Source organism: Mirounga angustirostris, unplaced genomic scaffold (genome assembly GCF_029215605.1).
Source record: "Mirounga angustirostris isolate CCGP_5_RB_7025 unplaced genomic scaffold, mMirAng1.0.hap1 SCAF_11, whole genome shotgun sequence".
Taxonomy (NCBI): Eukaryota; Metazoa; Chordata; class Mammalia; order Carnivora; family Phocidae; genus Mirounga; species Mirounga angustirostris.
In genome coordinates this window covers 109,619,129-109,636,646 of record NW_026991719.1, presented here as the reverse complement: position 1 = coordinate 109,636,646, position 17,518 = coordinate 109,619,129, and the positions used below count along the sequence as shown (strand labels likewise).

The 17,518-nt window shown below is 43.8% G+C and overlaps 1 protein-coding gene across 1 annotated transcript in view; it reads left to right on the top strand.

The window, feature by feature from the left end:
- Window positions 1–17,518, top strand: part of GPC3 (glypican 3) — a 416,111-nt gene that overhangs the window by 354,919 nt on the left and 43,674 nt on the right. Inside the window, exon 7 of the mRNA XM_045882705.3 lies at window positions 12,202–12,361. Coding sequence (XP_045738661.1) covers window positions 12,202–12,361 — 160 coding nt within the window. The remainder of the gene's footprint in view (window positions 1–12,201; window positions 12,362–17,518) is intronic.

Here is a 17,518-nt window from a genome sequence, read left to right as displayed (position 1 = left end):
TGGACTGAATCAGGTTTATACACTAGCGCAATAGTAAAAGCTCAGACCATGCCTGTGTAGCCTCAGTTCCCTGAGGAAACGTGTACTATCTTAGTACACCCTCACCCTGGGACCCTTGCCCTCTGGCTGGCTGTGGCAATTCCTTTGGAAACCAAGTGGTGCTGGGGGGGGGGGTTCACAGATGTCTTCCAAGTAAGTTTTCCTTACAGAAACAGTTCTATTTTGTCCTTGCGGCTTTTCACGGTGATTTAAAACTGACATAGGGACAAGTCACTAATCTCAACAGTGGTGGTAGCCCAAGTCAGATGTTTTCGGAGAGAAATTGGACCCGGTGGCCTACAGGGACACTGCTGCCACCACACCTGTCTAGGCCCGCCTTGCCTCCAGCCTTAACACTGGCACCCTACTTCGTGGGACTTTTGGCCCCTTAAAGTGCGATTTAGTCTGCTAAGGCCGGAGACCTTAAAGGAAGGCATTACAGAGCCCAGAATTAACACACACAGGCGGACTAATCTAGCAAACAGAAGATTCACTGAGGATTGGAAGAGGCTCGCTGGTGGCCTTGGGAACCCCATCCAGCCACTTAGTGCTTTGGTTCGCCACATCCCTTTGGGTTAGTTGGTTCATTTGCTTTAAAAGATCAATTTTCTGCCTTCCTCTTTGACTTCACCCCATTTCTTTTTAAGTACGCTCCACGCCCAACGTGGGGCTCAAACTCATGACCCTGAGGTCAAGAGTCATCTGCTCCACGCCTGAGCCAACCAGGTGCCCCCAACTTCACCTCACTTTATCAGAGGAGGAGGCTCCCTCAACTGGGGCAGAATGTGGGACCTGCCTCTCAGGGTTGCCCTAATAAAGTGAAGGCTGGTAGTCAGTCACTTAGTCTCTCTGTATATCTGTCTAGCCTCAGTGTCTCCAAGGGCTCCTTGGCAGGAATCAGCTATTTCCAGACCTGAGCAATAGCAATGGCAGATCAGATCAGGGTTGCAGAGACGGAGATTGGGAGAAATCGTAAGTGGGGGAATCAATTGCTTATTTATTTTTGCTAACCCATTGGTTCATTCATTCTTTCAGTTAGCAAGCATTTCCTGAGTACCTTCCATGCCTCAGGCACTGTTTGGGTCCCAGGACCGTGGCCCTTCCCAGTTAATGATGGAGTACAGAAGCTCTCATTGCCGACCCCACTCCAAATCCTACCAACCTTACAGTAGCTACCCTTAAACAGTTGTCATGCTAAAAATGGGTACATTGTCTCACATCTCTCTCTCCGTAACAATTCTCTGATTCATAAAATGAAGCTAGTAATACTTGGCCCTGCTGTCTCCTGGAGGTCCCGGATGGATCAACTGAAAAAACAGATATGGAAGAACTTTTAATTATAAAAATAATCCAATGCTGATCGTAATGACACATTAAGATTTTTTTGAGGGCCTACAGTGTTCCACAGAACGAGCCCTACCCAGGCTGTAACTGAATGTCAGCTAACACCGACAATTCAGAATTTGTCCCCTGCAGAGATTCAGATTTTAGAAATATACAGGTTTTAATATATACCAATGTGTGAACACTTACTGTGTGACAGACACTAAGCTCAGTGCTTTACAGGGATGACCTCATTTAATCCCCACAGCAATGCACTATGGGAGGTGGGTACAGGTATCATTATACCCACTTTATAGATGAGAAACATAAGGCTCTGAGGAGTTAAAGAACAACTTGTTTAGAGCAACAAAGCAGTAAATGATAGAGTCTGGATTTGAATGCAAGTTTTCTGACTCTCAAGTCTGAACTTTTAACCACCGTGCTATACTTCCTCTTGGAAAAAAATAAAACTGTACAGGTCTAAGCTATTGGTAATATTCTTATAAATTTTGTATTTTCAAGCAGTGGACAGCTTCCTAAAACTGCAGAGAACCATTTCTACCACGGAGAGGGAGCCCCACCGAAATAATTTTGGTTTTTGGCGTCTTTTTTTTTTTTAAGGATTTTATTTATTTATATGAGAGAGAGAGAGAGAGCAAGTGCATGGGCGGGGGGAGGGGCAGAGGGAGAGGGAGAAGCAGACTCCCTGCTGAGCAGGAAGCCCCATGTGGGGCTCGATCCCAGGACCCTGAGATCATGACCTGAGCGGAAGGCAGACACTTCACTGACTGAGCCACCCAGGCGCCCCCCCACCGAAATAGTTTTCGTTGTAGCTCCAGTTTGCTGCTTTCACCTCCTGGTTTGTTTTACCAGCTAGACATTTATTTCATTGGGAGGACTTATTTGCACAAGTTTCAGTGCTCCGTTAACAAACACAAAGTAAAAATCGGGGGAGCTGGAAGTGGTAGAGAAAGTGTGTGCTATGAATAAGAGGCAGACATGGAAGCAAAGCCCAGACGAGCGCCTCTGGGTGTGGGTGGCCTTCTTACTGATTCCATATGGAAGCCCAGCCTCTAGCGGGTCCGTTTGCTCTCCATCGCTAACGTCTCTGCGTGCACCCTTAGTGCACAGACCTTTATCTCACTGGGAGCATCCAGATGGATTCCTCAGGGAGCTCTGGTGGCACAATCGGTTAGCATGCAGTGCTCATATAGAAGTTTCCGCAGACTCTTAAAAAAGCTTCCACCCAGCCTTCTTTCTGGTACCTCTGAGTCTGCCCACGGAGTGTTAACTTGTTTTGCCTTACAGGGCATCTGTAATAAGCTTTTCGTGTCTGCTTCTGGGGCTGCTACCATTGCTTCTCCTCTCCTTCCTCTTCAAGATCATCGTTATCCTCAGCAGCAGAGTTAACATGTTCGAGAACTTACTATCTTGCCAAGCAACATGCGAAACACCTTCCACACCGTCATCTCTTTCTTTGTTCACTCATCCATTTAATGAATGTTTATCGAGCTTTTACTTTGCACCAAACACTGCTATATACACACTGGTAATCAAAACAGACCATTATCCCTTCTGTTAGTCTAGTGGAGGTGCAACGGGGGAATTTATCATTACAAACCGTGGCAAGTTCTGTGACAGAAGGCCACACGGGACTCTGAAAGGTGAGTGAATAGCATTATCCTCCGTTTTACAGGTAAAGAAACTGAAGCTCAGAGAGATTAAATAACTTGCCCAAAGTAACACAGCTCGTAAGTAGGCCAAGTGGAGATTCAAATCCATGCTGGTCAGATTCCAAAGCTCACACTCTTAACTGTGAGGCTTTATTGCCTCTCCAGTGTGTGAAGTGCACATATAACCATTAATTCTAGCCCTACGCATTGGGGTTCTGGCTTCATCTCAAATGTGTGGCCTTGCAATTGTTTCCAATTAGTTGTGGCTGTGGTTTGGTGCATTTGTTCAAAGAAAGCGTGCGCGCAAAACAGAGGTCACGTGCCCTAAGTCTTGTGGATGTGCACGACGTATAAATAATAAGGCATTCCAGAAAAGCTTTTGTTTCCCATTAGCTTATGCTACTCAAATGCAAACAGTAAAGCATGTGTTTACATTGCTGGGGACATGGAAATCTGGGCCCCCCAAAGCATTCCTTGCAGGTTGTATAAAGCCGAGCATCCAAACAGTTCAAAATCAGTTTTGTAAGCCCAGCTTAATCGCTTTAAAATGTAACCTGGATTCCAGATACTGAAAAACTGCCCAGAGATAGGTATGTGAGTGGCCCAAGGAGACAAGACCAGCTAAAGCCTCCAACTATGTACCAAACCTCATATTTGTAGATCTCTATTTTGTTTCTGATCCTTTATTTTTAAAAAGCTAAAGAGCTTAAAGTCAAGAAAACGCGTAGCCATGTAACAGCAGTAATGGAATTTTTCATTCTATTCTAACCAGCTGTCTGAAGCTTTTCAAAACAAACCTGTTTGTGATGAGATGGTTTGGTTATTTAAGGCACAGTGGATGGCAAGGCTGGGAAAAACAAGTGAGAGGTATCCAGTGCCATTATCTCTCCCTCCCTGGGTCTCCCACCCAATAACAAAAGGCTCACCCATCAAGCTGTAGTTCACGGCCAGCATCCGAGAAGGTGGGATTGAATGGGAAATCATCTCAGGTAAAAGCAGTTCGGATGGCAAAAATGTGAAATCAAAGCCCCATTAGTTGATGTCTTTACTTAACACAGCATGTTTTGTGTTTTTTTTTTGTTTTTTTTTTTTTTGAAGAGCTCTGGGCTTGGAAGCAGAAGCCCTTATTTTTAATGAGGCCTCCATCACTTACTCAGGGACTTGGTCAAGTCATGTCGCCTCTCGGAGTCTCAGAGTCCTCCCTTGCCGGGGGGGGGGGGGGGAGAAGGGTAGAGAGGGATTGCAGTCTTCCTCATTACACAAATTGGTGGTGAGGAGTTGAGGATTCTGTGAGAGAACATATGTTAAGCCCTAACACAGTGTGTGGCTGATAAGGTTCATATCTTTGCAATCAAGATAATTTCAAGAGGCATGTTATTTATACCATACAGACAGATCAAGAGTTGTTGCTCTTGCTGGTCTAATTTCAGCATATTTGATCCCCCCTAAGAACAACAAGTATGTTCTTTGATCTTAGTTCTCCTGCCAACCAGGCACAAAAAGAGCTTTGGCCAAATCACATCGCCCCGTGCCACGGTTTTCTTTTGTTATCCTGGTTATGGTTTTAAGAACATGAAATTGCTGTATTCTAGCTATTTTTTTTTTCTCTTACACTGTGGTTCTAATTTTCTTAAGTAATTATTCCAGGCTTCTTGGTTCCTTTTATCACACAGCCCTGGGTACCTGTTCCAAAGCTAACTATAAATATTTCACTTTCTAATCAAACAAAGTCACTCACCTTTACACAAGGGTATTTTCATTAACTACAAAGACAAAAAGGTCATGATGTCCATACTTAAGTGAAAAGGAAATCATCAGACTGAATATACTTTAAAAAAAAAAATGGTTTGAAGAGCACATGTTAAGGAATTCGAACACACATGAGGCTGAGGTGACTCTTTACAAACATGATTTCAGAGGGTTTCTGGGAAGTGGAGTGACACTGGAGCAGCCTTTCTTAAAGGGGGAACTGTGCTTCACTCTTGGCAAGATGGCGGGAGACGGATCTAGTTAAAAATGCAGATCTGTAGGGGGTAGGGGGGGTAGGGGGATGGGTTAGCCCGGTGATGGGTATTAAAGAGGGCACGCTCTGCATGGAGCACTGGGTGTTATACACAAACAATGAATCAGGGAACATTACATCAAAAACTAATGATGTAATGTATGGTGACTAACATAACATAATAAAATAAAATTTAAAAAAATGCAGATCTGTGCTCTACCTCAGGCCCTGCTAAATCAGCAGCTCTGTAGATGTGGCCTGGGAGCCTGAGTTTTTAACAAGCATCCTAGGTAATTCTTATGGACATTGAAGACTCGTTCCCATGGTATATAAAAATGTACATATCCTTTCCCTTATGTTTTTTTTAAGTAATCTCTACTCCCAACTTGGGTCATAAACTCATGACCCCGAGAGCAAGAGTAGCACACTTTACTGACTGAGCCAGCCAGGTGCCCCTAAAAAATGTATATACCCTTTGACCCAAGAATCCTACTAATGGGAAACTAAGGAAATAATCCAAAATATGGAAAGAGTTAGGTGAATGCTCCTGATGCTTCATCTTTATTTATAAGAACAAAAGAACTAGAAGTGATGTCAATATTCAGTGTTAGAGCATGGTTAAGTGAATTTCAGTAGTTTCCTTAAAGGCACCATGTAGGTGTTTTATCATATTTAAAGAATAACAACGATTCTCTGAGGCAGGCATTATTTTCCTCATTTCACAGATGAGGACACTGAGGTTTAAGAGAGAATAAGTAACAAAGTTAATAAGTGGGGGAAATGCTAATAAGGGGGAAATCAGGATTCTAACCCCAAGTCAGTCTGATTCTCAAATCCAAATTCACCAATGTAAAAATATAGGCATTACAAAGAAGTTTACCTTTAAATACAGAAATGTTGTTTATTAGAGTTTGGGAATTGGGGATTTTTTTTTTTTAATTTCTCTTTCTTGTCGCCTTTCTCTATTATAATGATACTTACATGATTAAAGTATTAGATTATAAAATAAAAATCGATTGTATATTTAAGCAACTGTGATAGTCTCATGCGGCTCAACCAGAGTTGCAGGGAGGCTAGGAGCTGTCAAAAAAGCTGGCTGTGAAAAAAGCTTGTACGCTTCCTGCTAAGGTCTGCCAGGCAATGCGTGGCAGAAATGTCAGGCTTATGGAATGATGATGGGGGAAGTGGAGTGAGATAATCAGACCTGTGTTTTAATTATTCTGAGCCTTGGCTTTTAAAAAACTCACAGAATAGTGTCCTTTGAAAATGGTAAACAGTTAATCAAAAGCATTAGGCACCGAAAGTTAGCTGATTTGTGTGCAAGGCCCTCATAACTTTCTTTTTTATAAAGTGAGCGTGCAATCTAGAAGACATTGTAAAGAGTGAGAGAGGGAACAAAAAGGTCAATATTGTGAATTGTAATTAGCTGATTTGATTTCTGTGCCAAATTCTAGGCTGTACTAAATCCACGGTTCTCGCTGGCAATTCCTCATCCCTGACACATTACCCTTCTTCTTTTTTTTTTTTTAAAGATTTTATTTATCTATTTGAGACAGAGAGAATGAGAGAGACAGAGAGCACATGAGGGGGGGAGGGTCAGAGGGAGAAGCAGGCAGCCCAATGCGGGACTCGATCCTGGGACTCCAGGATCATGACCTGAGCCGAAGGCAGTCGCTTAACCAACTGAGCCATCCAGGTGCCCCAACATTACCCTTCTTTCAACACTCTGGAGCTTCAGACTCTTCTTTAGGACTTTTGCCTTAACAATAGTTTTCTAGGTTTGGATTTGTTTTGTCAGTGTGTGTGGGTTAGGCTCCTCAGCAGATGACTGTGTATAATGGTTTCAACATAAACTATAATCCTTCAATGTTGAGGTCGTCTCCAAAATGGGGGCCATTTAAAACTAAAGTAGTAATCTCGCTGACAACGTTTTGAAGGTTGTTTTGTTTTGTTTTTTTTATTAATTGTACTTAAAAAAATTGAACTACAAGAGAATACTGGGGGCATCGTACACGAGGCTGGAAAATGGCCTCTCAAAGATTAGCTATTGATCTTAGGCAGGGTGGTCCAAAAGCATTTAGCTATTCATTCACAAGTTCTTCTATCATTAATCTGTGCTTTGGCTTTCTCATTTTCATGACGTTGTGGCAGTAGCTTTGAAAGAACTAAAGATACCACGCCCCTTTATTTTGCTACTGTGTGCCAGGCACTACCTTAAATGCACTGAGGTTCAAAGATGAAGAAGACTCGGCCCCTGGGCAGCTCACAGGCTAGTGGTAGATCGAAGTCACGTGTATACTAAATAATGCCAGTTTGCATACATGAAGTGTTCCTTAGGAGGTACAGACAAAGGAAGCAGTGGTGGAAGAAAGAAAGGGAGGACCGTAACGACCATCTGTGGTAGCCAGGAAGGCTTTATTAAGGAAGTGGCATTTGAACTTGGCTTGAAAGGATGGAGTGCTTTCAACACAGAGCAATGAGAACAGCCCATATTAGGTGCTCAGTTGATGTTTGCCGACGGGACTAGTGACAGGCGCAGTTATGAGATGTGCTTGAGAAATAGCAAGTTCTCTACTCTACATCTAGCCACCAGTTCCCCTTAAGTGAACAGTTCTTACTCAGGTAATCTCACAACATACATGAAGGATGTATTTTTGAAAATTAACCTAGAAATGCTTATGTCAAAAGCAATTTTTCTCACATAAAATAATGGTAAATGGCAGTTGGTCAAACTAAAGTGGTATTATAGTCTAGATGAGCGGTGTTCAAACAATGGTTTGTGGACCCAGGTAATCCATGAAGCCTAGGGAGCCACAAGGTCAGAGTTACTTGCACAACAGTACCGAGGTGTTATTTTGCCTTTTTCACTGAGTTGATGTTTGCACCAATGATTTACGCTGTGCTGCTGACAGTCAAAGCAGTGATGCCAAACTGTGCCGGTAGTCACCGTATTCGTCACCAGCACCCAGTTGCCAGAAAATAAAAGGCAGTTTCACTTAAGAATATCATGGCTGGGGCGCCTGGGTGGCTCAGTTGGTTAAGCGACTGCCTTCGGCTCAGGTCATGATCCTGGAGTCCCGGGATCGAGTCCCACATCGGGCTCCCTGCTCGGCAGGGAGTCTGCTTCTTCCTCTGACCCTCCCCCCTCTCCTGCTCTCTCTCTCTCATTCTCTCTCAAATAAATAAATAAAATCTTTTAAAAAAAAAAAGAAAAAAGCATATCATGGCTGGCCATTAAAAAAAAAATATTATCATGGCTGGGGCACCTGGCTGGCTTAGGCAGTGGAGCATGCAACTCTTGATCTTGAGGTCATGAGTTTGAGCCCCACGTTGGGCATAGAGATTACTAAAAAAAAAGAGTTATGGCCGAAGCAGTAAAAATGATTAGTTTATTAAACTATAACTCCTGAGCGTCCTTTAAAAAAATATTCTGTGTAGCACTGGGTGTTGTGCACAAACAATGAATCATGGAACACTTCATCTAAAACTAATGATGTAATGTATGGGGATTAACATAAGAATAAAAAAAAAATTCTGTGTATATGGGGCACCTGGGTGGTGCAGTCAGGTCAGTGTCTGATTCTTGGTGTCGGCTCAGGTCGTGATCTCAGGGTCCTGGGATCGAGCCCCGCATCGGGCTCCATGCTGGGTGGGGAGTCTTCTTGAGATTCTCTCTCCCTCTCCCTCTGCCCCTCCCACTCGGGCTCTCTCCTCTCTCTCTAAAAGAAAGAAAGAAAGAAATCTTAAAAACAATATTCTGTGTACACTTAAGGTATTTCTGCTGCAAACCGTATAGCTGTGTGTCTCAAGGAAAAGCACTTGTAAGATTATTTAAGCTATGAGCTAAACTGGCCTCATTTTCATGCAATGCTATTTTTATTTGAAATAATGACTGACAAACTATGGTTCTCTGAAATTTTCTCTGAAAGGAACAAAGAGAGCCCATCAGTTAAAGGAAAAGCTGATAGTATTTGTTACCAATGATAAAATTTAAACTTTCAAGAGAAAAGCAAAATTTTGGAAAACATGTATCTGCCACCATGACCTTGAGAGCTTCCCAACACTTAGACTTTTTCTAGTTAGATTGGAGGTGATGTAATTAATGAATGTGATTTTTTTTTTTTAAGATTTTATTTATTTATTTGACAGAGAGAGACACAGCGAGAGAGGGAACACAAGCAGGGGGAGTGGGAGAGGGAGAAGCAGGCTCCCCGCAGAGCAGGGAGCCCGATGTGGGACTCGATCCCAGGACCCTGGGATCATGACCTGAGCCGAAGGCAGTCGCTCAACCGACTGAGCCACCCAGGCGCCCGAATGTGATTTTTTTTTTATGTATCATATAATGAAAGGTATTAACATTCGGAAGACCCGCATAGCTCGGTGAAACAGTATTTTTGGATGACCCAAGTATGATGACACAAAATGGGTAAAAGGTCCATTCAAAGTTCAGAACACACCAATGGATTTTAATGTAACAGAACATGAAAAGTTGATTCATATGGTTTCATATTCCACATTGCAACTAACTTTTCCCCCTTGTGGTTTTTATGAAGTATCACTGAAAAATATCCACAGTTATCTGGAAAGCCTACTAAAATACTTTCCTCTTTTCCCACTACATATCTGTGAGACACTGGAATTTGTACAAATATTTCAATCAAAACAACATGTAACAACAGATTGGATGGAGAAGCAGATAAAATAATCCAGCTACCATATTAAGCTGGACTTTAAAGAGATTTGCAAAAATGTAAAACAATGCCACCCTTCCTTCTAACTATTTTATGTCAGGGAAAAATATATTTCTTTTTCATTAGAAAATGTTATTTATGTTAACACATCATGGGTTTATTACTGTTAAGTTTAAACTAGTTATTAAATCTTTTTTACATTTCTCAGTTATCATTTCTAAGACGGTAAATGTCAATAGATACAACTTGTATAAACAGAAGTTCTCTGGGATTCTGAACAAGAATACAAATTTTGGTCCTGAGACCAAAAAGGTTGAGAATCACTAGGTTAGCTTATCCTAGCCTATGCATCTATAGTATACATTTATTTTTTTTTAAATTGTATTTATTTATTTGTCAGAGAGAAAGAGAGTACAAGCAGGGGGAGCGGCAAGCAGAGGGAAAAGCAGGCTGCCCGCTGAGCAAGGAGCCCAATGCGGGATTCGATCTCAGGGCCCTGGGATCATGACCTGAGCTGAAGGCAGACTCTTCACCAACTGAGACACCCAGGCGTCCCAATACATTTATTTTTGTAAAGATATTATTTATTTATTTGAGACAGAGAGAGAGAGAGAAACCACAGGCATGTGGTGGGGGGGGGGGGGAGAGGGAGAGGGAGAAGCAGGCTCCCTGATGAGCAGGGAGCCCGACATGGGGCTCGATCCCGGGACCCTGAGATCATGACCTGAGCTGAAGGCAGATGCTTCACCGACTGAGCCACCCAGGTGCCCCTACATTATACATTTAGATGTGTAGGATGAGTTGGGGTGGGGAGGGTCAGGGAGGGGATGCATTAGAGGCAGTAGGGTGGAGATGGTGCTAGAGTGGGAGATGGTAGGTAGCTTGGCTTCTCCAACACCATTAGAGGTTGCTAGACTTTTCTTTCTTTGCTTGAAAAAAGAAACAAACCCACAGTCACATTTCTCTATGGTATATAGCCTGTTCCGTGTAGATCTTGGGATAGGAGCTAAATCACAAGTGGAGAACATGAAAGTATACTTTGCAGTGACAATGAACACGGATAATAGAAACCACAAAACCAAGATGTGTCTATATATGCATTTTTTTTTCCTGGAAACCTCTTGTGCAATCACAAAAATCTCGCTTTTGGTAGATCAAGCACCTTTTGTTGGCCATTATTTAGAAGTACGAGGTGGGTCCAACTTTAGGGCTGCAAATGGGTGGTGGGGCAGGAATAGAGGACACTGGAATACAGCCGTGGTGAGAGATGGCAAGGAAAAGTACATGGGGTCTAAGAACTGCTCTCAGAGACCATTCATGCTGTGAGATGGGCTCCTGGGTCAGTGGAGAGATTTGGGGGAGTTGGGTGTTCAGGCACCTGGGTGGCTCAGTCATTAAGCATCTGCATTCAGCTCAGGTCATGATCTCAGGGTCCTGGGATCGAGCCCCACATTGGACTCCCTGCTTTAGCAGGAAGCCTGCTTCTCCCTCTCCACTCCCCCTGCTTGTGTTCCCTCTCTCGCTGTCTCTCTCTGTCAAATAAATAAATAAAATCTTTAAAAAAAAAAAAAAAGGCGTTGACCACATAACTGAAAAGCCAGACACTGAAGAGCAAAACAGACATGCCTCTTAGTAGGCATATTATCTACAACAAAGCAATGTGAATTTCAAACCACCTTATGGAAATTGTGAAGGAGGGAGAGATTTTTAGTTTTTCTAGTGATCAAGGCATGGCACATTGGCAGTTAATTGTAAGTATGTATTTAAAATGTGTGTAAAATGCCATTGCTAGGCTCTTCATCTGGTGTGAAGCATTTGTTGTTTGAATTTAATGGAAATATCAATGTAGGAGGCTTCCATAGGGATCTTTCCTGATCTTGGTGTCCTCTCAGCCTATAAATATGCTTAGTCTGTCACATCTTAAGTTTCTCATCAGTGAGGTCTCCTACCATGGAGGCTTTCGGGGACTTAAATACCATGGTATGGAAGGTCTGATGCAGTATACACCGGCTACTGGGTGGTGGAAGTAGCATGGAGGAGTAGAGAATCATATCAAATGCTATGGAACATTCCAGAAGTATAAAACTCCAAAGAATATAAGCAGTTGGGACGCCTGGTAGGCTCAGTTGGTTGGTTTCAGCTCAGGTCGTGGTGATCTCAGGGTCATGGGATCGAGGCCCACCTCGGGCTCCAGGCTCAGCACAGAGTCTGCTTGGGACTCTTTCTCCCTCTCCGTCTCCCTCTGCCCTTCCCCCGTGCTCTTGCTCTCTCTCTTTCCCTCTCAAATAAATACATAAATCTAAAAAAAGAAAAAGAATATAAGCAGTTTACCTTACCTACATTTGAAAATGGCTTTTTAAAAGCTTCTGTGTAACTCATTCGACATTTTTTAATGCCTCCTGTTCGCAAGACGCTGTTTTAGACCTCCCTGAGAAATCTAAATTGCTGCTACATTTCTGGTCATTTCTTTCAGCTCCTGAGAACCATGTCTGTGCCCAAAGGTAGAGTTCTGGATAAAAACCTTGACGAGGAAGGGCTTGAAAGTGGCGACTGTGGCGACGATGAAGACGAGTGCATCGGGGGCTCAGGGGATGGCGCGATGAAAGTGAGGAACCAGCTCCGCTTCCTTACAGGTGCGTGGGCAAGCCGGCCAGCATCCGAGCCAAAATAGCCATGCTCGCAGATTCAACTCCAGTTGCCTCTGCTCTCTCTAACTTTCCGAAAGTCCCCACACCCTACGGTGCCATCAGCTCTGCAAGAAAATACTACACTCTAGAAAAAACAAAGTTTTCAGGTAGCCATTTTTTTTCCCCCATCCCTGGACCTGGGTAGATGAAAAGGGTAACTTCCTGTTTTTGTTTTTGTTTTTTATTGTCTAAAACGAACTGACCAAATCAGGTGGCTCTGTTTCCCGTTGGACATTCCTTGGTTCTTCTCAGTTATAAAAAGCAATGCAATCTTGGGACTGTAGTGAACACCAATAATGGGGTAACTTCGGAAGGAAGCATAAACATACTGCTCTTGTTTCTGTCTTCACACCATTGCCTGCATTTATTTCTGTATAGATACCCCTCTTTTGTCCCTTCTTAAATTACACCCATCCCTCCACTGTATGTTAACTATACTAGAATTAAAATTTAAAATTTGCATTTTAAGTATGATACAGTGACAAAAAACTAGCTTTGGGAGTAGAGCAAACGTGTATTTGCATTCTGGCTCCCTTCCTCCTAAGTCTTCACTCCCTCGTCCGTCAAATGGGGATCAATACCCTAACTTCATAGGACTATTGGAGGATTACATCAAGAGGGAAAGTTTGTAAAGCATCTAGCCTGGTACCTAGCACATACTAGGTGCTCCATAATTGTTGGTTTCCTGAAATGAAATCTTTCACAACCATCTCAGTCCACGTGCATCCCCCATCCTCTCTGAATTGCTGAAACAAACTCTGCCATTGCTTTCAAGAAGTAGTCTGCAGTGGCTCCCAAGTTCCATTCCTAGGGCATAACATGATCACTCAGAGGCTGGCATCTTATAATAAGTAAAAATAATAGAAGCCAATGTTCTCTGGACATTAACCAGGCTCCAAGCGCTGCACCAGAACTTTGCCCGCATTGTCTTGTATTGTTTCCACTATGAACGACGAGTGGTTATTTTTCCCACTTTACGGATGAGAAAACTGATGATGGAAGAGGTAGAGTAATTTCCTTAAGGTTGCGTGGTCACTAAGGGCAGAGTCAGGATTCAGAGCCAGGTAGTGAGATTTCAGAGGCCTCTCTTTGAATAACTCTACTCTGATCTCTTCTTTCTCTGCTCATCTAGACAATTGTAAAAAGACTGAAATCTGCTTTGCATTTTGCCACCCAGAACAGCTTTCAGTCATCTAAAGGCTGCCCAGATGATTCGCCAAAATATTAACTGGCTCCAGCATCGGTCCTTGGGACACACCACTTTTCATCCTTCTCCAAAAATGTCCCTGCCTACCCCTCCTCTCGCTTTCCTGCCTATAAGCCACTTCCCTATCCATTTCAAAACGCTACTCCACAATTCCATGGCGACTTAACTTTTTTAAACAGTGTTTGGTAGGGGACCTTGTCAAGGGCCTTTTCAAAATTTAAATAGATTACATCCGCTGGTTTCCCTTTGTCCACATTGCACATTTATCCTCTCAAATAATTCTAGTCAATTAGTTAGGCATGATTAACCCTAAGTGCTTTGTAAACTGTAAAACACTACACAAATGGTGGCTAATTTAATTTAAGGAAAAATGATGCCTTACTCCCAATAGGTTACACTTGCATAACATGTTCAGCGATCCTACCAGCCTGGCGCTCCCTAGGTCCCCTTTGAAATGCTTCGCAGGGAGAGGAGACTTACTGGCAATCTGCCAGGCTCATGGCACAATAGCTATTTGGAACGACAAGCTCTACACTTTGGTCAGCTCTTACACAATTTTACCCCAAATCTGGGCAGATGCCATCTGGTCCTGGTGATTCATCAACATCCACTTAGTCAACCAGACTTGGAACACTGTGTGCGTTTACTGCCATCTCACTCAGAACTTCCAAAGTTTTCCTCCAAAACACAACTTGGGAATAAAAAAAATAATAATAATAACAAGGCTCAGAGGAGGGTTAAGACCCTCTTTTATCTCCCTCTTGTCCCGGAACAGACCTTTTACTCTTTTACACCGTAACTAGCAAGCGGTCCCCCTGGCTCACTTCTTCCCTTGTTTTGCTGCACTGGATGAAATGCAGGACACCTCTCTTCCTGACTTTGCTCCCAACTCCCATGTGTCCTAAAGCAAGCCCCCTTCCTCTTCTTGAAAGTCCATTTCTCCATTCGCGAAACAAAGAGAATGCCCCATGTTCGTGGGCCATGCTGGGATGGCCAATCCATGATCATGTTCCTCGATTTGGCTTGAGTCCCTGGCAGGGTGCTTATTGGAGTCTCGGGGACATCTTCTTTAGTGTTTTCTTCTGACCTCGTAGGTCCCCTGCTTTCTTCATTTTTCTTGGCTACTAAGATTGTGGCAATTCAATATCATCATCATCATCATCATCATCATCATCATCATCATCAAATCATCCATGCAAAGCATTTGGCTCGGTTCCTGGCACCTAGTAAGCACTCCAAAAATGCTATCTACTCTTAAAACGACAGGTCCATTGCTGCCTCTACTGACCTCTGGGAGCTCAGAGAGCCTGCAGATGTAGCTTAGAATTAGCTTGTTTTATTAGTTGGTTTACTTAAGACCCATAAAAGGCAATTAAAACCAGGTAACCAACATTCAGCAATATCCCCAATTCCCCTTGCTACTCCAGGTGCGCTCAGTGGCCCAGCAACATCTGTATCATCTGGGAGTCTGTTAGAAACGCAGGCGCTCAGGGCCCACCTTGAGACCCACCCAATCACAGGTCATTGTTAACGAGAGCCCCTGGTGATTTGTCGGCAGCCCTTATCACCTTCTGATTGAGCACTTGCAGCATTTAGGTTTCATACCTGAAGCATCTAAGAAGCCACTAAGCTGGCCCACGGGGAGCTAAGTGTTCCAGGAGGTAGAAAAGAGGCCTGAGGCCCAGTCACCCACATGGTAGATTAGGACACTTGGGTTCCAGTTGTAGCATGTTTCCTCCCAGTGGAACCTTGAGCAGGTTATGTAGTGCTCTGAGCCTCAGTTTGTCCAGCTGTAAAGTAGGGATATGCATCCTCACCAACCTCAGTGAGTTGTGGAAATCAAAGGTGATGTTGAGCGTGAAAGTGCTTTGCAACCTGTTGAGCTCTACAGATATTTGTAACAACCAGGAGACTGTTACTATGAATCCCCAAATCTCTGGAAGCTCTCTGGCTTTCTCAGCATCCCTAGCTCAACACGTATTTTCTGTGAAGATAGAATTGAGCCCATGAGTTAAGAAATGCTTTTGCACTGAACACCATGTTCAGACTCCCTTCCAAAGACAGACCAGCCGCTGTGGAGCTGGTGCAGTAAACTGTGTTGTTGCTGGGCTGCCATCAGCCTTGTTCCCAGTTGCTGGTCTTGTCAAAGCCCTTATTGTAAGCTGCTTGGGAAGCTGGCTACTCCCAGCACTTTGGCTGGGGCTGATTCCTGAGAAGCTTTGCAAGCTCTGGCCAGGTGTCCCTAGCCAAGACATGATGACTAAGCAACTTAAGCATCTGCCCCCTCTCCGCCAAGTCCCCACTCTCACCCACACAGAAAACCACACGCACATGTGCATGTACTCATGTAGGTGCATGCACGTGAGCTCACGTGTACGCAAACACACACACACACACACACACACACACCTGCTCTTGGAAACAACTGAAACACTCTTACAAAGCCACCCAGCAAGAAACACCCATTTCGGGGATCTATTACTACTCCCTCACCCCCTTCCTCCCTGGGCTTGTTCTTGCTCCAGCTTGCACTGTTCCATGGGTACAGCCAGAACATTCTGGTGAGCCTAATGTCTTTATCACTGCAAGTCAGAAAAAGAAGATAATCTTGACTCAAGCTGGGTCAAAGACAGTGGGAAGTGATCACAGATGCCGTGGAAGCTTCGTTCTTGGGAGGAGAGAAGTGGAAATAGGCCGGAGAAGATAAACACGTGCCCAGTTGCAACGCAGGACTAGGGTAGCTCTAGCCGGTTGGTGGTGAGCTGAGGAGGAGGCTTCACGAGACACGTCTTGGGCTCACAACTTGAACCAATACTAAAACCAAATGGATGTTTCTTACCCATTTAAACAGATGTTTCTTGTGGAAGTGTTCGCCCTCAAGAACCTTTGTTTTGCCATGTCAGTGTGGGGGCTGAAAAGAGAAAACCTGCCACTTGTTCCCGGGCTCGGGGTCAGGGTGAAGGTGAAGTCCAGGCCCAGGCAGGTCCCTTTTGCCATTCAGTGCTGTCGCGTCCAGGCGTTGCGAGGGGAAGCAGCTGTCCGCTCCACCCCACCAGTCACCTCCTCCCAGCGGTGCTGGAGCGAAGCCATTAAGACTCACAGCTGTGAGCCCCATGAGTCTCTACACTCAAGATTTCCTCCTTGCTGTTACTTTACAATCTGGAGGCAAAAGAACAACTAAAACAACACAAAACAAGACCAGCATTTAGGAAATAGGAAATATGTCTTTTAGGCCAGTGATTTCCATTCATTTTTTTAGTGCATCAAGTGCAACCTTATATTCTGACTTGTAGCAAGCCTGTGCACGTAAGAGGAGGTGGAGGACACTTCGATAGCTTATCTCTTCTGAGTTGTCAAGTCAGACCTTCAGAGCTCAGGCTGGCAGTCACCTTGTATGAATAAATTCATTAATGGCTTGGTTTGGTGAGAAGGATAAAACCAATGGAGGAACTGTATCATGGGCCTTTACTCAGGGGTGACATCTGCAAGATTATAACGTTTTCGACCAAATCACGTAGCCTGCCAAAGAGTAAGTAGAAAGTTTGTAGAGGAATGAAATGTCCTGGGGGCTTTTTAATGGGAAAGTTGTTGAGTCCTGTTCAGAGATCAAAATACATGTGGATACAGTAATATATCTATTTATACCACCTTATTGGTCATAAGTCCAGGAATAAATTATGGCAGTTTTCCCAAAGCGTATTCTATAGTTTGATAGGCCTACTTCCTTTGCACACTTTGCTTCTCACTAAGTAACCCGCTCTCAGAATTCTCAGGAGCATCTTGTAGTGACTCCCTCCCACCTTCTTTCTTGGGATATCAGTCCCTCAAACATGTGACCCCAGTGTAATGGGACCTCATGTCACTCACTGTGAGGTGGATCCCATCTGATGGATGAA